The sequence below is a fragment of the Aulostomus chinensis genome, chromosome 23, assembly GCF_037954235.1.
Source record: "Aulostomus chinensis isolate RoL2024-O1b breed Wild chromosome 23, RoL_Achi_v1.0, whole genome shotgun sequence".
Taxonomy (NCBI): domain Eukaryota; kingdom Metazoa; phylum Chordata; class Actinopteri; order Syngnathiformes; family Aulostomidae; genus Aulostomus; species Aulostomus chinensis.
In genome coordinates this window covers 22,805,087-22,826,105 of record NC_141342.1, presented here as the reverse complement: position 1 = coordinate 22,826,105, position 21,019 = coordinate 22,805,087, and the positions used below count along the sequence as shown (strand labels likewise).

The 21,019-nt window shown below is 47.9% G+C and overlaps 3 protein-coding genes across 7 annotated transcripts; all 3 read left to right on the top strand.

The window, feature by feature from the left end:
• Positions 1 to 24: 24 nt before the first annotated feature.
• bbs1 (Bardet-Biedl syndrome 1) lies at positions 25 to 6,028 on the top strand. Its single transcript, XM_086194560.1, has 7 exons — positions 25 to 270; positions 1,487 to 1,880; positions 2,259 to 2,441; positions 2,592 to 2,723; positions 3,512 to 3,618; positions 3,735 to 3,855; positions 3,932 to 6,028. The coding sequence occupies exons 2-7, from the start codon at positions 1,506 to 1,508 to the stop codon at positions 4,760 to 4,762; spliced, it is 1,749 nt and encodes a 582-aa protein (XP_086050686.1). The 5' UTR covers positions 25 to 270; positions 1,487 to 1,505; the 3' UTR covers positions 4,763 to 6,028.
• Positions 6,029 to 7,257: 1,229 nt separating this feature from the next.
• Positions 7,258 to 8,829, top strand: LOC147240137 (leukocyte cell-derived chemotaxin-2-like). Its single transcript, XM_086194561.1, has 4 exons — positions 7,258 to 7,353; positions 8,179 to 8,290; positions 8,353 to 8,504; positions 8,577 to 8,829. Exons 1-4 carry the CDS (start codon positions 7,317 to 7,319, stop codon positions 8,741 to 8,743), a joined length of 468 nt encoding a protein of 155 aa, XP_086050687.1. The 5' UTR covers positions 7,258 to 7,316; the 3' UTR covers positions 8,744 to 8,829.
• Positions 8,830 to 13,099: 4,270 nt separating this feature from the next.
• On the top strand, positions 13,100 to 18,849 carry minpp1b (multiple inositol-polyphosphate phosphatase 1b). 5 transcript variants are annotated; one of them, XM_086195639.1, is made up of 8 exons: positions 13,104 to 14,234; positions 16,235 to 16,429; positions 16,527 to 16,721; positions 16,896 to 16,993; positions 17,059 to 17,189; positions 17,627 to 17,760; positions 18,163 to 18,416; positions 18,601 to 18,849. In XM_086195639.1, exons 1-7 carry the CDS (start codon positions 13,838 to 13,840, stop codon positions 18,414 to 18,416), a joined length of 1,404 nt encoding a protein of 467 aa, XP_086051765.1. In that variant the 5' UTR covers positions 13,104 to 13,837; the 3' UTR covers positions 18,601 to 18,849. The 5 variants fall into 5 exon arrangements, with proteins under 5 accessions (XP_086051766.1, XP_086051765.1, XP_086051763.1 ...); XM_086195637.1 differs by having other exon boundaries at positions 18,597 to 18,849; XM_086195638.1 differs by having other exon boundaries at positions 18,163 to 18,419.
• Positions 18,850 to 21,019: the final 2,170 nt, after the last annotated feature.

The window sequence follows — 21,019 nt, the reverse complement described above, 5'->3', positions numbered from 1 at the left end:
TGTGTAACGAAATCGCTAATGTCATCTCGCGATAAAACTCTACAGGAGCAACAACGTCATCTGTCGGAGACTCAGCGGTGATGACTCAAGGAGGATTTGAGGCGGATTTTAGGATTAGAGCCGCTGGAAGGGTAGCGAGCTCCCGCGGGACGCCTGAGCGTTTATAACCTGTAAACTGAGAATAACGCTGCGCTGCTGCATTCGACGGAGAAGAAGAGGGAGGACACGACGGGCTTCAGGAGGCGCAACGACTCGGTTCCCTTGACAACGGTGAGTCAACCATCGCGTGAGGGATCTACTGGTGACGTGTTTGAGTGTTTGACAGTTGCTGCTCACGCTATTAAAGATGGCGAGTGTTTGGACTGATGGCAGCAAGAACTCACTGAGGGGTTAGAGTCCTCCAGGAGGACCAAGCTCCTCTCAACTCTCAACACACACACACACACACACACACACACACACACACACACACACACACATATATATATATATATATATATATATATATATATATATATATATATATATATACACATCTACAGTATCTATCTATCTATATATCCATCCATCCATCCTTCCATCCATCATCCCTCCATCCATCCCTCCATGTTCCCCCTCTCCTCCTGTTGAGGGTGGTGGGGGTGGAGCCTATCCCAGCAGCCTTCCCCCTGGACAGGTCACCAGTCCATGGCAGGGCCAACACATAGAGACAGACAACCATTGGCTCTTCCAGCCACGCCTACGGTCAATTTAGAGTCTGGATTAACCTGGTCCCTCTTGATGTCTTTGGACTGTGGAGGAAGCTGGAGTACCAGAGAGAACCCAGCAGGAACAGGGAGAACATGGAGACTCACCCAGAAAGACCCCGTGCTGCAGCCAGGGCTCCACCCACAACCTTCTTGATGGGGGCCACAGGGAGGACCACTGCTCCACCCACAACCTTCTTGCTGGGGGCCACAGGGAGGACCGCCCGTATATACATTTCCAAACTCTCTAAATATATGGGCCTCATTCTTCAGAACATAATCACCACATATACATGGACAGCCAGGGTGACTGACAGTTACAGGAGCTGTAGATATTTGTCTTAATTTGCTTCCTGCTTGTAAAACAAAGTTCAGGGCTAAAAGGCCCAAAGCATGGAAGAAAAAAATCTGTGCACAAGAACTTTTTATACGTCTGAGATGTAAAATATACAAGTTAAAGCTGTCAATGTGTACAACCTGTTAACATACGTCATCAGCCATGTTCAGACGCGCCGTCACCTGTCCGAGCTACAAATGTTACTGGATTGATGATAACATGACGTGTTGGGGTCTTCACTGCTACGCCGCCGTGTTGTCGCTGTCCTCCCTACCTGGCAACCCAAACGTCCTCCAACTGGTTGGACTGAGTCTGTTCGTCACGGACCAGGACATTAACCTCCGATCATCAGCCCCGTAGCCACTCGTGACAGCGTTGACATTGGCGTTCTTTATTGATTCAGGTCTCAGTTGGTTCTCGCCATGTCGTCCGAATTGAGCAATGATGATGGGAAGTGGCTGGACGCCCACTATGACCCCGTGGCAGGGCTCTACACCTTCTCATCCTGCGTGGACCTGGCCGACCTGAGTGGTGACGGCGAGAGCCGGTTGATGGTGGGCGACTTGGGCACCGGCTCATCCGGGATGAAGCTGAAGGTGTACAGGGGCACGGCGCTGATGAGCGAGAGCACCCTGCTGGACCTGCCCGCAGGCCTCGTCGCCTTCTTCATGGATCTGCACGAGCCACGAATCCCCGCCGTCGCTGTGGCATCTGGGCCCTGCATCTACGTCTACAAAAACCTGCGGCCCTACTTCAAGTTCACACTGCCCGGCCTGGAGGTCAACACGCTGGAGCAGGTGTGTGTTTGTGTGTGCTCTTCTTGTACCTGCTACATACTGACCAGAATGTGTGTTGACCAACAGAGTGAGGACATTTCAGCCAGCTCTCGCTCCTCAGAGAGCTGTTTGAAGGTCAAGCCTTGGTTTTCGGGTCGAGGTCAGAATCAGGTCATGGTCAGGTTGAGGGTCAGGGATTTAGTTTTAGGGTTAGGGTTAGGGGAATGGGTTATGTCAATGAGGGTCCTTCCAAAGGAAGAAGGAAAGGAAGTGTGTGTGTGAGAGAGAGAGAGAAAACTGGGGATTTCAGGGAAATAACTCCTCAAAGGGGTCTGTAGACGCCAGCGTTTCAGGTCCACCTACCTGCCTGTGACTTGATGCCATGTTGTGATTGGTCAGGATGTCTGGCAGCAGGTGAGGGAGGGGCACATCGACCCTCTGACACTGAAAGAAATGTTGGAGGGCATCAGGAAGAACGCAGATGTGCCGCTGTCCATCCGCTCGCTAAGGTTCCTCGCTCTGGACACAAATGACCTGGATGAGTTTGTGCAGCTGCACAAACAGCAGCCCATCAGACGACAGGTATACACACACACACACACACGCGCGCGAAAAGAGTGTATGTCCAGATGAACAAAGAGGGAGCATTGGTTTCCCTGGAAACGAAGCAAGGTTTCAGCTGTGGCGTTTGTGGCCTCACCCGCTGCTGTTTCTTCCTCTGCATTCCTGCAGACAGTCATCACCTGCATCGGCACCCTGAAGAAGAGCACGGCGGATGAGGACGGCGTCAGCTGTCTGGTGATTGGCACAGAAAGCAGTGACGTCTACGTCCTCGACCCTGAAGCTTTCATCATCCTGGCCAAGGTAACCTCAGCGTTTGATGACATCACAGGACTGCGTTGAGACGTAACAACCACCAGAGTGACTTGATGTGTCAGTCCAAATACCTGGTTTGATCTCCAAGATGGCAAATGGAGTTGCGCAAACAGGAAACATCAACAAGCCACATCTCACGGTCCACACCAGTTGCCTTGGTGATTCTTATTTTAAATGTGGTCATGTGAATTTAGTGTACAGTTTTAGCCACACATTTCTTGAAAATATAAGTTGGCATACCTTTGGGGAGAGCGGTAGAGTGTTGCCTCAGGAATGAAGAGGCGGCGAGGCCTCAGGGATGCAGTGACAGTGATCAAACGTCTTCAAACTGCTTTCAGAGCATTGAAGTTCCACGGCATCATCGACGCGTCTCTTACCCATAAATCTGTGCAACAGGTCTCCCAGCGAGTGGAAGAAATAATAAGAATGGAGTAGAAATAAAAGCAAATTGCTATGGAAATCCAAATGGAGTTTTTTTTCCTTTTTCATGTTTTTTAAGGTTAGAAAGAAATAAAAGTTTGATATTAAAACTTCCTAACTGCAACCAAAAAGTGTAGTTTGATTTATTAGCAGGGTTCTTGTGGGCAGCTAGCTATCGATGTCCTGGTCCAAGCTCCCTGACGTCTTGAACTCTTGAGATAACGAAGGAAGGCATCTCAACAGAGCAAAGACTGTTTTGCCAGGGTGGCTGAAGGACGTTAAGGAAGTTGAATAAGTTTGTGATACTGTCATTAGCCATGACCACAATGATGATGTCGCCTCTGTGATTATTGAAGATGTCACTGCCCGCCACTCCCACCATGATGGATGTGACAGGTCAGTTTGATGTGGAGTTTCGCATCACAGTGGCGTGTCGCAATGGCAACATCTACATCTTGCGCAGGTCAGTGACACCTTCCATCTGTTTCTGCCTGAGTTCGTGCTTCCCTTATTTCCCAGAATGCCTCTGAGCACCCCACGACTTAGTGACATCACAAAGGAATTCATGTTCCTCTTCAGGGAATCTGACAAACCAAAGTACTGCATTGAGCTGCCGTCTCACCCAGTGGGCCTGGTGCGATTCGGGAAGAACGTGGTAGTGGGCTGTACTGACGAGAGTCTGCAGGGCTTCACACAAAAGGTAAGAACGCCACCATGCTTGGATCACGCCTGACAAATCCCATCAGTCCCCCGTCCACACATCTCCTCTTCTGCAGGGAAAGAAGTTGTGGAAGGCTATACTTCCTGCTCCCATCACCACCATGGCCGCCATGGATCTCCCCACCCGTGGATTCCAGGCAGTCTTGGTGGGCCTGGCCAACTGTGAAGTCCAGCTGTACCGAGACAAGAACCTGCTGAGTACCATGAAGACACCTGACCTGGTCACCAGCATATGCTTCGGCCGATACGGGCGCGAGGACGGGACACTCATCATGACCATGAAGGGAGGAGGCCTGATGGTGAAGATCCTGAAGAGAACAGCAGCATTCGAGGAGAGGGACAGTGCCCCCGGCCCTCCTCTGGCCCAGAGCATCAGGCTCAACGTGCCCAAGAAGACCAAGCTTTACGTGGATCAGACACTCAGGGAGCGAGAGAACGCCGTGGCCATGCACCGCGCCTTCCAAATGGACTTGAGCCGTCTACGTCTGGCCACAGCCAAAGCCTATGTCAAGGCCCTGGAGTCCAGCTTGGCGCCGGTGTCCTCCAGCCTTAGTGAGCCCCTCAAGATGAATGCGGTGGTCCAGGGTCTGGGCCCTTCCTTCAAACTCACCCTGAATGTGCAGAACACAGCAGCATGTCAGCCTGTCATGAACCTGGCCATCAGCTTCCTGTACGATGAGAACCTGTACAGGATGAAGAACTCATACGTGAGGATCCCGCTGCTGGTGCCTGGACTCATCTACCCTGTCCAGACCTCTGTGGAGTGTACCAGCGACAAGGGCATCTCTGACATCATCAAGGTGTTTGTCCTGCATGAGGGCCGCAGCTCCCCACTGCTGACGGTGCACATCAACATGCCCGCCAGCGAAGGACTGACACTCAACTAACTGGTGATCAACAGTTTCCTTGTTCAAGATCACATTTCTCAACATAAACAAAATGAAAACAAGCTACCACCCTAATTTCTACACTCCAGACCAGCAGGGGGCAGCACATCACAACAAGGAAATGCTAGCTTTGCAAATATTTCGCCACTCTTAGTAATGTTACAGTTAGCCTTTTTAATGGGTGAAGTGAAGCAGGTCATGGGTGTGGGGCTGGTGACGCTGCCTCGGCTGGTCCTGCTAGCTCGTTTAGCTGGTTCGTTGCATATCATCACGCACTTTAAGTGGCAGCCAAAGGAATGAGATTGCTTTCTTTACTGGGAGTGGTCTTGGTCCATCTGGAGGTTCGTTTGTAGGGGAACACGGACTTCCTTCTGACCCGACAACAAGCTTTGCATGATGGGAAGATGAGTTCAGACTGACAACTCGGAGAGTGGTCTGAATCCATCTGGCACCAGTCCACTACTGGATCTTGTAGGATGGTTCCCAGAGTGATCTACTCTTGTAAATATTGATCATTGATTGTTGTTGCCATGCTGATCTACTCTGGTTGCTATGGTGATCATCTCCACTTTAAAATGAGCTGACAACAGTAAACCAGAGTGAAGCCCAAAGACATCGCCCAAATGGCGCCATCTGATGGACATGAAGAGAAAGTTGATGGAATCATCAAAGAGGTGCTGTTAGTCTGATCAGAGGTTGCAATTGAAAACAAAGAAACAACAATATTTCTAAGTTCATATTTAACTCTGTTTAATCTCTCAGGGATAAAAATTGTCAGATAAAAAGTGTGAAATGTCCTAAATGTTCTGTATTGGATGAGAGCGAAGACATCGAGTCGATCCAGTCGGCAATAGAACTGAAGTGAGAAATAAACTTGGACGGAAACATGTCGTTCCTTAATGTCCCATAAATGTTGCTTTTGTCCAACAATGATAAAGTTTCTCACAACTACGAGATGAAGTCTAGATAAGGACCCCAGCTTCTGAGAAGCACTCGTCTGGATTGTTTTATGAGGCGGATTTTCACCAAACGTACTGGAGGGGTGGAGCCTGGACCAAGAAAGAATCCCCCACATTCTGGCCCAGGTGAGTCAGCGCCCCCTAGTGGTTACAGGAAGTGACGTGATGATGGTGATGGAACAAACGTCATATGATGCTGTTGTCTTCACCTGATCTACAGCAACTTTTTTTTTAATTTAATGCAAATTTCAACTACAAAAAGATCATTCAATTATAATTACCAACGTTCTTCCTTGCGGAACTGAGCATCTATGACGTCCATTCAAAAAAGGAACTATGAACAGAACAACAACAGCAACATCAAATTAAAGGTGAAAGCTGCTAAACGTTCTCAGCAAGAGGGCTTTCTGTGTTTTCAGGAGTTTTAATGAATCAAAATAAAGATGCAGCTCCTTCCAGAAGGCGGTGGAATGTGGCGGCGTCCTTGAGAATTTACGTTTGTGGACAGAATATTTGGTGAGTACAATCAATTTATTTATGTTAAATTCTAGTCTTCTATCCTCCATCATGAAAGCAAATCTAACACTGCTGTAGGTGGCGGGGGCATCCTTATTATAAGGTACCCAGTTTTTGAAGTCCTTTTAGAACAAATCAGGTACACTGTAGAAAACATCAGGTGTTCGAGGGTTCCTATGTTCCTACGTCTGTTTAACAAAAAGCACATTCTGATCTCTGGGCGGCCTGGTGGAGCAGTGGTCCTCCCTATGGCCCCCATCAAGAAGGTTGTGGGTGGAGCAGTGGTCCTCACTGTGGCCCCCATCAAGAAGGTTGTGGGTGGAGCAGTGGTCCTCCCTATGGCCCCCATCAAGAAGGTTGTGGGTGGAGCAGTGGTCCTCACTGCGGCCCCCCAGCAAGAAGGTTGTGGGTGGAGCCCCGGCTGCAGCACGGGGTCTTTCTGGGTGAGTCTCCATGTTCTCCCTGTTCCTGCTGGGTTCTCTCTGGTACTCCAGCTTCCTCCACAGTCCAAAGACATCAAGAGGGACCAGGTTAATCCAGACTCTAAATTGACCGTAGGCGTGGCTGGGAGAGCCAATGGTTGTCTGTCTCTATGTGTTGGCCCTGCCATGGACTGGTGACCTGTCCAGGGGGAAGGCTGCTGGGATAGGCTCCACCCCCATTTTTGCTGCTGAACACTTAACGTTTTGAAACGCTCATTATTGAACTCATTTTAGTGAAGAAGTTCGAGTGTCACTGATGTGTCGGGACCTTCTGTCGTTGCTGTAATTAGTGACACTGCAGAAATCGGATTTTGCAAACTTGTGAAAGAAAACGTCACCAACTTTGTTTTGCGTGAACGTGTCAACAGTTTTGAGACATTCAGTGGTGATTCGTTTCCTGTACGTTGTTTTCTGAATTTTGCGCTTCAGCCGGTACAAACAACTCCCTCCCACCTGACTGCCCGGGGTGGGAGGTTGTGAAATCTCCAAAGTTTGTTTGTGTCATCAGACTGGACTTTCCACTGCGTTGCAGAGGAGGTGAGACGTTTGTATAAAGGCGTGCGTGTTGGAGCGAGGAGCTCAAACTGGGGTCTGAAGATGAGTCGAGTGGTCGTTGCACTCTTCGCTCTGCTGGGTGAGAAACTGATAATCTGCTTTTTACTCTTCCTTTTAAACATTTCCCGTACGTGAACGACTTCAGGCTGCTGCTCAGGCGGTTCTCTGGTAGAACAGCAGTTTGACTGCAGGCAGCAACAAGTGAGCGTTCAGGTGCCGCGTCCTAACAGGTTCGTGCGTCCCATGGTCACCGCAACTCTGCCGTCCTGTATTCACAACTTTAGGACGGACATATTCAAATTTAGGGGCTGTGACGCCTAGGCGGTGTTTTGAGAAAGACTTTGTCGACCTCTGTGGTGGATGCTGATCGACTACCTCGACCTCAGCTCCACTGCTGGGTGGGGAAAACAAGATAGAACCAGGAGATGCGCAGCATGCTAACGTCCTCTCACGCTCCCACTTCCAGGAGCAAACAAGAAATGAAAGGGTTTCCTCCTAAAATGAAGTAAAGATGTCATAACACTGGAGCAAACCGAAAAAAGCACCTCTTATTTAGAGTCCCGCCTCCTGGAAGTCTGCAGCCGAGGACCTTAAAGGCACCACCCTCTGTTGGCAAGTATTTTTCTTGATGATTTTAAAACACGTCAAACAACCTCACTTTGACTGTTGCCAACAGCAACGTTAACATTAGCTCATGGAGGTAGTTAGCAAGGCGACCTTGTAACGCTATGTTTGATAGCAGCAAGCAACACCTGCAGCTTACCTGCAGGTGTGACATCACCAATGATGTCATGCTGAGATAGGAACCTTGTTGGTCACACTTTTACCAATACAGTGTGTGTGTGTGTGTGCGTGTGTGTGTGTGTGGGTGCGTGTGTGTGTGTGTGTGTGTGTGTGTGTCCAGCCATACTGTGTGTGTGTGAGGCTGTGAGGTTTGGGCAGCTCTGCTACGGGAACACCAACAACCGCAGGAGGACATGGGACAGCTGGGGACAAGGCCACTTCGGAGCCCGGAGGTAAGACACCTGACCATAAACAGGATTGTTGGACAACTTCAGGTCTCACTTGTCTCTCTCAGGGGAACCCGGGAACACAAAGGTCTGGACATTGTTTGCAATGATGGATCCGTTGTCTACGCGCCATTTGACGTGACCCTCAACGGGAAGGTCATTGTTTACACTGAGCCCGGGAAGGAGGCCATCAACAGCGGCATCAACCTGAAGGGCGCGGGTCAGTGCAGGACTGCGAGTGGCAGTTGTGTTGTTATCGACGGTGCGGTTGACGGTGCGTCTGCTCTTGCAGGTCTCTGCTTCAAGCTCTTCTATGTGGCGCCCGATCGGACCTCTGGAATGGTGAGGAAGGGCGAGCGGATCGGCACCATGCTGCCCATGCAGACTGTTTACCCAGGAATCACCTCGCACATCCACGTCCAGATGTGTGACAAGACCGACCCCACCGGGTACTTCTGACCTCTGGCGCCTTCCTGGCTGGCAACATCAGAACACTTCCTGTTTCCTTTTGATCCTGTTTCAACCAATAAAATCTCATGATGTCACTTCTCAAACGTCTTCCATGACTCTGCTTCAATCAAACTGCAGCAACCTTTCACTCCATGACTCCGTCATACATGTTTGTGTGTGTTGATGTGTGTAACTGTGTGTTTAACTGTGTGTTGATGTGTGTAACTGTGTGTTTAACTGTGTGTGTGTTGATGTGTGTAACTGTGTGTTTAGCTGTGTGTGTGTTGATGTGTGTAACTGTGTGTTTAGCTGTGTGTGTTGATGTGTGTAACTGTGTGTTTAGCTGTGTGTGTGTGTTGATGTGTGTAACTGTGTTTAACTGTGTGTGTGTTGCTGTGTGTAACTGTGTGTTGTGTGTAACTGTGTGTTTAGCCGTGTGTGTGTTGATGTGTGTAACTGTGTGTTTAGCTGTGTGTGTGTTGATGTGTGTAACTGTGTTTAACTGTGTGTGTTGATTGTGTAACTGTGTGTTTAACTGTGTGTGTTGATGTGTGTAACTGTGTTTAACTGTGTGTGTTGCCGTGTGTGTGTGTTTAACTGTGTGTGTGTTGATGTGTGTAACTGTGTGTTTAACTGTGGGTTGATGTGTGTAACTGTGTGTTTAACTGTGTGTGTGTTGCTGTGTGTAACTGTGTTTAACTGTGTGTGTGTTGATGTGTGTAACTGTGTGTTTAGCCGTGTGTGTGTTGATGTGTGTAACTGTGTGTTTAGCCGTGTGTGTGTTGATGTGTGTAACTGTGTGTTTAGCTGTGTGTGTGTGTTGATGTGTGTAACTGTGTTTAACTGTGTGTGTGTTGCTGTGTGTAACTGTGTGTTGTGTGTAACTGTGTGTTTAGCCGTGTGTGTGTTGATGTGTGTAACTGTGTGTTTAGCTGTGTGTGTGTTGATGTGTGTAACTGTGTTTAACTGTGTGTGTGTTGATGTGTGTAACTGTGTTTAACTGTGTGTGTGTTGCTGTGTGTAACTGTGTGTTTAACTGTGTGTGTGTTGATGTGTGTAACTGTGTGTTTAACTGTGTGTTGATGTGTGTAACTGTGTGTTTAACTGTGTGTGTGTTGATGTGTGTAACTGTGTGTTTAGCTGTGTGTGTGTTGATTGTGTAACTGTGTTTAACTGTGTGTGTGTTGCTGTGTGTAACTGTGTTTAACTGTGTGTGTGTTGATGTGTGTAACTGTGTGTTTAGCCGTGTGTGTGTTGATGTGTGTAACTGTGTGTTTAGCCGTGTGTGTGTTGATGTGTGTAACTGTGTGTTTAGCCGTGTGTGTGTTGATGTGTGTAACTGTGTGTTTAACTGTGTGTGTTGATGTGTGTAACTGTGTGTTAAACTGTGTGTTGATGTGTGTAACTGTGTGTTTAACTGTGTGTGTGTTGATGTGTGTAACTGTGTGTTTAGCTGTGTGTGTGTTGATTGTGTAACTGTGTGTTTAACTGTGTGTGTGTTGCTGTGTGTAACTGTTTAACTGTGTGTGTGTGTTGCTGTGTGTAACTGTGTTTAACTGTGTGTGTGTGTTGATGTGCGTAACTGTGTGTTCAGCCGTGTGTGTGTTGATGTGTGTAACTGTGTGTTTAGCCGTGTGTGTGTTGATGTGTGTAACTGTGTGTTTAGCTGTGTGTGTGTTGATGTGTGTAACTGTGTGTTTAGCCGTGTGTGTTGATTGTGTAACTGTGTGTTTAGCTGTGTGTGTTGATGTGTGTAACTGTGTAACTGTGTTTAACTGTGTGTGTGTTGCTATGTGTAACTGTGTTTAACTGTGTGTGTGTTGATGTGTGTAACTGTGTGTTTAGCCGTGTGTGTGTTGATGTGTGTAACTGTGTTTAGCCGTGTGTGTGTTGATGTGTGTAACTGTTTGTGTAACTGTGTGTTTAGCTGTGTGTGTGTTGATTGTGTAACTGTGTTTAACTGTGTGTGTGTTGCTGTGTGTAACTGTGTTTAACTGTGTGTGTGTTGATGTGTGTAACTGTGTGTTTAGCCGTGTGTGTGTTGATGTGTGTAACTGTGTTTAGCCGTGTGTGTGTTGATGTGTGTAACTGTGTGTTTAGCCGTGTGTGTGTTGCTGTGTGTAACTGTGTGTTTAACTGTGTGTGTTGATGTGTGTAACTGTGTGTTTAACTGTGTGTTGATGTGTGTAACTGTGTGTTTAACTGTGTGTGTGTTGATGTGTGTAACTGTGTGTTTAGCTGTGTGTGTGTTGATTGTGTAACTGTGTTGAACTGTGTGTGTGTTGCTGTGTGTAACTGTGTTTAACTGTGTGTGTGTTGCTGTGTGTAACTGTGTTTAACTGTGTGTGTGTTGATGTGTGTAACTGTGTGTTTAGCCGTGTGTGTGTTGATGTGTGTAACTGTGTGTTTAGCCGTGTGTGTGTTGATGTGTGTAACTGTGTGTTTAGCCGTGTGTGTGTTGATGTGTGTAACTGTGTGTTTAACTGTGTGTTGATGTGTGTAACTGTGTGTTTAACTGTGTGTGTGTTGATGTGTGTAACTGTGTGTTTAGCTGTGTGTGTGTTGATTGTGTAACTGTGTGTTTAACTGTGTGTGTTGATGTGTGTAACTGTGTTTAACTGTGTGTGTGTTGCCGTGTGTGTGTGTTTAACTGTGTGTGTGTTGATGTGTGTAACTGTGTGTTTAACTGTGGGTTGATGTGTGTAACTGTGTGTTTAACTGTGTGTGTGTTGCTGTGTGTAACTGTGTTTAACTGTGTGTGTGTTGATGTGTGTAACTGTGTGTTTAGCCGTGTGTGTGTTGCTGTGTGTAACTGTGTTTAACTGTGTGTGTTGATGTGTGTAACTGTGTGTTTAGCTGTGTGTGTGTGTTGATGTGTGTAACTGTGTTTAACTGTGTGTGTGTTGCTGTGTGTAACTGTGTGTTGTGTGTAACTGTGTGTTTAGCCGTGTGTGTTGATGTGTGTAACTGTGTGTTTAGCTGTGTGTGTGTTGATGTGTGTAACTGTGTTTAACTGTGTGTGTGTTGATGTGTGTAACTGTGTTTAACTGTGTGTGTGTTGCTGTGTGTAACTGTGTGTTTAACTGTGTGTGTGTTGATGTGTGTAACTGTGTGTTTAACTGTGTGTTGATGTGTGTAACTGTGTGTTTAACTGTGTGTGTGTTGATGTGTGTAACTGTGTGTTTAGCTGTGTGTGTGTTGATTGTGTAACTGTGTTTAACTGTGTGTGTGTTGCTGTGTGTAACTGTGTTTAACTGTGTGTGTGTTGCTGTGTGTAACTGTGTTTAACTGTGTGTGTGTTGATGTGTGTAACTGTGTGTTTAGCCGTGTGTGTGTTGATGTGTGTAACTGTGTGTTTAGCCGTGTGTGTGTTGATGTGTGTAACTGTGTGTTTAGCCGTGTGTGTGTTGATGTGTGTAACTGTGTGTTTAACTGTGTGTGTTGATGTGTGTAACTGTGTGTTAAACTGTGTGTTGATGTGTGTAACTGTGTGTTTAACTGTGTGTGTGTTGCTGTGTGTAACTGTGTTTAACTGTGTGTGTGTTGATGTGTGTAACTGTGTGTTTAGCCGTGTGTGTTGATTGTGTAACTGTGTGTTTAGCTGTGTGTGTTGATGTGTGTAACTGTGTGTTTAGCTGTGTGTGTGTGTGTTGATGTGTGTAACTGTGTTTAACTGTGTGTGTGTTGATGTGTGTAACTGTGTGTTTAGCCGTGTGTGTGTTGATGTGTGTAACTGTGTTTAGCCGTGTGTGTGTTGATGTGTGTAACTGTGTGTTTAGCCGTGTGTGTGTTGATGTGTGTAACTGTGTGTTTAGCTGTGTGTGTGTTGATGTGTGTAACTGTGTGTAACTGTGTGTTTAGCCGTGTGTGTGTTGATGTGTGTAACTGTGTGTGTAACTGTGTGTTTAGCCGTGTGTGTGTTGATGTGTGTAACTGTTTGTGTAACTGTGTGTTTAGCCGTGTGTGTTGATGTGTGTAACTGTGTGTGTAACTGTGTGTTTAGCCGTGTGTGTGTTGATGTGTGTAACTGTTTGTGTAACTGTGTGTTTAGCCGTGTGTGTGTTGATGTGTGTAACTGTGTGTGTAACTGTGTGTTTAGCCGTGTGTGTGTTGATGTGTGTAACTGTGTGTGTAACTGTGTGTTTAGCTGTGTGTGTGTTGATGTGTGTAACTGTGTGTAACTGTGTGTTTAGCCGTGTGTGTGTTGATGTGTGTAACTGTGTGTGTAACTGTGTGTTTAGCTGTGTGTGTGTTGATGTGTGTAACTGTTTGTGTAACTGTGTGTTTAGCCGTGTGTGTGTTGATGTGTGTAACTGTGTGTGTAACTGTGTGTTTAGCCGTGTGTGTGTTGATGTGTGTAACTGTTCGTGTAACTGTGTGTTTAGCCGTGTGTGTGTTGATGTGTGTAACTGTGTGTGTAACTGTGTGTTTAGCTGTGTGTGTGTTGCTGCCTCCTCCTCTCCTTCATTTCCATGCATTCATGAATTTCAGTTTTGTCTTCCTTTAACTTGAGAACTTCTCTCCTCAGCTCTTTAATGGCCGCCGGCGGTTTATCGGTCGATATTTTTGTCCTCGTCGGAACTGGGACATGTTTGATCGAGAATTTAACGCCTCCAGAAGTGTTCCTGGTTCAAAGCAGCCAGATTCCCCATGTCTATGCCCCCCCACCCTCGCCTCTCTGCTGCTCCCTCCCTCGGCATCCCTGACCTCATCCGGAGTAGACGGGTCCTTTGACCTTCAACAGCCCAGAGGTCACCTCCATCGGCCGTTACCCTGACACTTTGCAGTGGTCAAGGTTTTATTCTGAAATCAAGGTTTTATTTTGATGACTCAAAGCGGAAGCTATCGTGGGTATGTCAGGATGCTGTCGTGTGGTTTTGAGGAACCACGTTACCAAGATACGTTGGATCTGATTATCTATGTAGTTCTGTTAGTTACGTCACTGTTGTTTTTTTTTGTAACACGACGTCACGAGGAGGCGTCGACTTAAAGTCCCGCATATTTCTGTTCGTCCACCATCGCGGCGCTTCCTAGAGGTCAAAGGTCAGAAGAACCCGGAACATCAACAAAGTAAATACAGGCGGCGGAAGTGAAGCTTGCGACATGTCCCCCGCGTCTCTGACCGCCAACGGCGTCCTGCTGGCGGCTCTCAGTCTACTGGCCACCCGCCTGTCCTGCTCCGGCGGCTCCGGACACAAGATCCCGCCCATCGCCTCCTACTTCGGCACCAAGACCCGGTACGAGGATGTGAACCCGCACCTGCTGCGGGACATGCTGGCGGTGAACACGTCCGCGCTGAAGCCTCCGAGCAGCGAGCGGTGCTCCCCGGTTCACCTGAGCGCCGTCATCAGGCACGGCAGCCGGTACCCGACCGTCAAAAACATCCGCAGGATCCAGAAGCTGAGCGAGCTGGTCCGGAGGGAAGCTTCCCGAGGGTCGGGGGGCTGGAGGGACGAGATCCAGAACCGCTGGGAGATGTGGTACACTGAAGACCTGGACGGTGAGGAACCGAACCGCCGGTACAGAATAAGCCCTTTCCCTTATCCGTGGAACATTACTGGTAAACTACTGCTGAGGCGTTCCTAGGAAGGGAACAACCGGGATGATCCTGGATCTGAAACTACACGTGATTCGTACTGTTTGAAGTCGGTTTTGGTGTAGATGCTCAGTTAGGAGCAGAAGTTTACAGGAGGCCGCTCCCTAAACGCCACAGTCACTGGGATCAAAGGTCACTGATGACCAGAAAACCATAACAGTTACACAGGAGAAGAAGCCGAGTAGTACACACATCCATCCTGAAAGTAGCACTATGCTGGACTGTGGCTCACTCTGCTGGTCTGTGGTGAACTGTAGTGTACTATGGTGTACTGTGGTGTACTGTGGTGGTGTACTATGGTGTACTGTGGTGTTCTATGGTGGACAGTAGTGTACTATGGTGTACTGTGGTGTAATATGGTGTACTGTGGTGGTGTACTATGGTGGACAGTTGTGTACTGTGGTGTACTAAGGTGGACTGTGGTGTACTATGGTGGTGTACTAAGGTGGACTGTGGTGTACTATGGTGGTGTACTGTGGTGTACTATGGTGGTGGACTGTGGTGTACTATGGTGGTGTACTACGGGGGTGGACTAGTGTACTAAGGTGGACTGTGGTGTACTATGGTGGTGGACTGTGGTGTACTATGGTGGTGGACTGTAGTGTACTGTGGTGTACTAAGGTGGACTGTGGTGTACTATGGTGGTGTACTAAGGTGGACTGTGGCGTACTATGGTGGTGTACTATGGTGGTTGACTGTGGTGTACTATGGTGGTGGACTGTAGTGTACTGTGGTGTACTAAGGTGGACTGTGGTGTACTATGGTGGTGTACTAAGGTGGACTGTGGTGTACTATGGTGGTGTACTGTGGTGTACTATGGTGGTGTACTGTGGTGTACTATGGTGGTGTACTGTGGTGTACTATGGTGGTTGACTGTGGTGTACTATGGTGGTGGACTGTAGTGTACTGTGGTGTACTAAGGTGGACTGTGGTGTACTATGGTGGTGTACTGTGGTGTACTATGGTGGTTGACTGTGGTGGACTGTAGTGTACTGTGGTGTACTGAGGTGGACTGTGGTGTACTATGGTGGTGGACTGTAGTGTACTGTGGTGTACTAAGGTGGAGTGTGGTGTACTATGGTGGTGTACTAAGGTGGACTGTGGTGTACTATGGTGGTGTACTGTGGTGTACTATGGTGGTGGACTGTAGTGTACTGTGGTGTACTAAGCTGGACTGTGGTGTACTATGGTGGTGTACTAAGGTGGACTGTGGTGTACTATGGTGGTGGACTGTGGTGTACTATGGTGGTGGACTGTGGTGTACTATGGTGGTGGACTGTAGTGTACTGTGGTGTACTAAGGTGGAGTGTGGTGTACTATGGTGGTGTACTAAGGTGGACTGTGGTGTACTATGGTGGTGTACTGTGGTGTACTATGGTGGTGGACTGTAGTGTACTGTGGTGTACTAAGCTGGACTGTGGTGTACTATGGTGGTGTACTAAGGTGGACTGTGGTGTACTATGGTGGTGGACTGTGGTGTACTATGGTGGTGGACTGTGGTGTACTATGGTGGTGGACTGTGGTGTACTATGGTGGTGCACTGTGGTGTACTATGGTGGTGGACTGTGGTGTACTATGGTGGTGCACTGTGGTGTACTATGGTGGTGTACTGTGGTGGTTGACTGTGGTGTACTATGGTGGTGTACTGTGGTGTACTATGGTGGTTGACTGTGGTGTACTATGGTGGTGGACTGTAGTGTACTGTGGTGTACTAAGGTGGACTGTGGTGTACTAAGGTGGACTGTGGTGTACTGTGGTGGTGTACTAAGGTGGACTGTGGTGTACTATGGTGGTGGACTGTAGTGTCCACCACCATAGTACATAACCCTAACCCCCCTGGGTTGAGCTCAGTATGGTGGGAATATTGCTTATCGAATACTTGTGCTTTGTGTGTTCGTTCTCAGGTCAGCTGGCAGCGAAGGGGCGGGAGGACCTGCGTTACCTGGCACAGCGTCTGGCCACCTTGTTTCCATCTCTTCTGTCAAAGGAGAACATGAGTGGGAGGAGGATCCGCTTTGTGACGAGCTCCAAGCATCGCTGTGTGAGCAGTGTGGAGGCGTTTCAGGAGGGCCTGCAGCAGCACTGGAAGCAGTCACATGGTACTGGCGAGCACCAACCTGAACAGAATCCTGAATCTTCTTGTCCGTCCAGACAAGTGGTGAGATGCAGGAGGACTGACTGTCCATCTCTCTGCAGAGTTGCGTTACAGCCATGACGTGGATGACGAGCTGATGCGCTTCTTCGAGCGTTGCCGTGGTTACGTGGAGGGTGTGGAGAACAACCGCACAGCACTGGTGGAGGTAGAGAAGTTCAAACATGGCGAGGAGATGGAGGGAGTAAGGAGGAGGATGGCTGAGAGGCTGGGCCTCCTCCATCACCGTCTCACACCCGGTCAGACACACACACACACACACACACACACACACACACACACACACACACACACACACACACACACACACACACACACAAACAGGTGCACACTGTTACCATGGCAATAGCAGTGAGCAGACCGACCGTTAGGGTTGACATGGAGACGTGTTTGTCCCTGCCTGTCTCCTGTAGATCTGGTGGAAGCAGCGTTCTTCTTGTGCTCCTATGAACTCGCCATCAAGTCTCTTCACTCTCCGTGGTGCTTCCTGTTTGACGAGGACGCCGCCAAGGTGAAGAGCAGCTGGCTGTCCTTGTGGATGGCGACGGCAGCTTCTAACTGGTCGTCTCTCTGCAGGTGCTGGAGTACAAGTCGGACCTGAAGCAATACTGGAAGCGCTCCCATGGTCATGTGATCAGCAGCCTGTCCAGCTGTCCTCTCTTCCATCACGTCTTCAGGACGCTTGACAAGGCCGGACGTCCTCGCAGGTCAGTGACATCACAAGAAGTCACGTAGTTGCCATTTGATCAGAATTTAAAACACTTTAAACAATATAAAAATAAGTTGGAACAAATCCAGCCTGAGGGAACAGCTGTCAGTATATTTCCTGGAGTTGTTTCACAATAAAAGCCTTCCAGGAAGTAGAATAAACCATGCAGAAAGTTTCCTGGCTGGTGTGTTTAGAGGCATCTGGATTCTGCTGCATCTCCCTGAAATGGCGATGTCACTTTGAGAGGTTTGATTAGTCAGTCCACAGAGCTTTTATGAAACTGTAAAGATGTTGGTGCTTCTGGGAGATGGAGTCTTCTCTTCATTGAGAACCCATATCAAATAAAATTCATCTTCCTTCCACTGACATCATCAGTAATAATCTGACAGGAAGTGCCCTTTATCCCTTAATCGCCATTATTGGGGTGTTTACCAGGTCCACTGAGGCGTCCCCTGAGCCGGCCTCCATCCTGGTGGGCCACGCCGAGACACTCCTCCCCCTCTTCTCACTCCTGGGACTCTACAAGGATGAGACTCCGCCCATCGCCAGCAATTACAACACACAGCATGGTATGAAGCCCCAACCTAGACAACATCCAATCAAGGACAAGGAAGTGTAAGCCGAAACACTCTTCCCATGTGACCAATAAAATATTCCAACAAGAAAACGTCTGAATCTCAGATGCACAATCAAGAACTCTTGACCCTTGAAGATTGGAACTCTCCAGGTCGTCCTGCTGGATCGGTTCTCATTTCAAGGGTCGACACTAACCAAAACATCTGTTGTATTTGCCTTAAATCTTTAAAATAAAGTGCTGCTGCTGTACTGAGCCGGACGCCATGACACATCTTTGTCCCACTCGTGGACAAGATGGAAGGAAGTGGGCGCCAGTTTTAAGAAACATGTTGAGGTGGAACTTCCTGTTTCATTTCCTGGTTCAGGATGAGCTGAATTCTCCTAATGTGTTGCAGAGCGAAGTTTCCGAACCAGTGAGATTGTCCCTTATGCTGCCAACCTCCTCTTGGTCCTCTATGACTGCCAGCGAGGCCCTCGGCTCCAGATGCTCATCAACGAGACTCCAGTTCGATTCCCGGGGCTTCCAGCAGAGGACACACCGCTGTACCGGGACGTACGGGCCACATACCGACACCTGCTGGATGGCTGCGACTTCTACAGGGAGTGTGAGGGGAGAAGTGGCGGCCGCGGGCCGAACACGGAGCTATAGGTGGTAATGAGGGATGTAGAGGGGTTGTTCCACCGCCGCCTTAATGAACCTGTCAGCCTGTAAATAATCTGCATTTTGCTTTCAGGCTCGAAACGAAAAATGTCCACAATTTGCACTTGGTTAAGTAAATCAAGAACGTTGGCTTGTTTTCTAAGAATGAAGTGAAACTCTTTTCCCCAGACAGCTGCTGTCCAATCAGAGCGTAGCACGAGGGACTGTGGGTGCTGCTCCTGCCAGAGAAACCAGGAATAAACATCAGCATGGCCGGCCTGCCAGCTAACAGTGGAACAGTTCCAACAGTGGAACATGCTAGCACCAGAACATTGGAATCAGAACTACTTCATTGACTTTACTCATTAATTGCTGGGAAAGTTCTTGTTTTGCAGAGGCTCCACTTCAAGTACAGAAAATGCAGAATGAACAAACAGTAAAATAGAAAAATGTAAAAAAAAAACAGCATACATTCACATAAATAAATATGGAAGGATGGGTAACCTTCAGATATCTCGAGATGAATTGATTCAACAACAAATTACCATCTATCTCACAAGCATGTGTATTCATAGGAGGATGAAAGTGTCATCAGACAAATCACGTAGGCTCACAGGCACGAGTGCAGTCCAAGTCTTTGCAGCTCAACTTTGGTGTCCAGCAAACGTGATGAAGTCAGACTTGGCGCCAGATTTCCCAGAGGCTCGTTTAGGTGTCAGAAACAGCCGAGTCCGGTTTGATATTGATAGAACCGATTGTTGCCAGGACGGTCGAGTCCAAAAGCAACATTAGGTTTTCTCTAACTTGCATTTTCTGGGTTCTCCAAATTCTGTAGCTATGGTACAGATACAGCAAGTTTACATGATGTCATTGAAGTTGTGTCTGAAACAGAGGAGCAGCCTGAGAGGGGTCTGAAACGGTGCTCCATGTTTGGTTCGGACTTTAGGGGACACGATTCAATTCAGAGCGAGGTTCATGTTCATCAGAGCAAGTCTCACCAAGGCACACAGCACTTCCAGTTTGATGCAACACTGCTTGTTCGGAACATTTGAATTTTTGAGGTTATCAAAATAATTCAGGAAATCATTTTTCATTTACAATAAATTTACATGATGTGTACAATTTGTTGTCCAAAATGGACCAACAGCTTCAGAGGAGGAGTTCAGGAATGTGTTTTTTATTAGGCATCATCTTTGCTACGGCCTCCCTGTCCACTGCTCGGCAACATATTTGTTCATTTAAGTTCAGGAGGTCATCTGTAATATCTGCATCCATTTCCAGTTTATTGGATAACCTGTTGCAAAAATGTACCAATCATAAAACTTTAAATTTGAAAAGTTATTTTATGTTAGGAGCTAATGTTTCGATGCCTGGATGATGAATTTAGAGTCAACATGCTAAAACTCACTTAATGTCAGGTTAGTGTCACTGTTGTGAGCATGTTAGTATGCAGAAATCAGTGTTCAAATGGAGTCTGACTGAGCTGCTACAATGTAGCTGCAAGTGTGTCGTGGCTAGCGTGTAGCTGCTACTATGTAGCGGCTAGTGTGTAGCTGCGACTTTGTAGCTGCTAGTGTGTACTGGCTAGCGTGTAGCTGCTACTATGTAGCGGCTAGCGTATAGTGGCCAGCGTTTAGCTGCTAGCGTTTAGTGGCTAGCGTGTACCTGCTACTATGTAGCGGCTAGTGTGTAGCTGCGACTTTGTAGCTGCTAGTGTGTACTGGCTAGCGTGTAGCTGCTACTATGTAGCGGCTAGCGTATAGCGTATAGCGGCTAGCGTATAGTGGCTAGCGCTTAGCGGCTAGCATGCAGCTGCTCCATCCTAGCTGCTAGCATGTAGCACTACCTTTGTAGTTAAGTTTCAGTCAGCTTGGAAAGGAGGTTTGGTAGGAATACTAACACATGGAAAGAGTCAAGTCAGGTTTATTTGTGTGTCACCAAACCCCAACCAAAGTCCTGTCCTGACTCTGTCCAAGTAGAGCAGGTCCAGCACCTCCCTCCTTCAATGAACCTCCACCCAACAATTCTCCATCAGCAGCACATCCTGCAACAGCAGGCACCAGAACCTTCCTTTACCAGCAGGAAGGTGGAGCAGATCCAGGATCAGTGGGGACGGAGAGAGAGCAGGAGAGCAGGACAGAGACAAAGACAGAGAATGGAGGAAGACAGAGAGATAGAAGGAGAGAGAGAGGGACAGAGATAAAGAGGGAGAGAAAGGAGGAGAGACTGATGGACAGAGACAAAGACAGAGAATGGAGGAAGAGAAAGACAGAAGGAAAGAGAGGGACAGAGATAAAGAGAGAGAAAGGAGGAGAGACTGATGGACAGAGACAAAGACAGAGAATGGAGGAAGACAGAGAGATAGAAGGAGAGAGAGAGGGACAGAGATAAAGAGGGAGAGAAAGGAGGAGAGACTGATGGACAGACGGGGACGTGAGCAGGTGGAGCTACGGGTGGCAGCTGGAGCCTCTGCAGGTCTGGAGCCTCCTCCAGCAGCACCAGGATCAGGGATGAGGGAGTGAAATAGTCTTGTCTCCCTGATTGACAGTTATTAGCTCCTCCCATCAACATAATATAATAACATACTTTGAAGGGTTAAAGGTGACACTTAA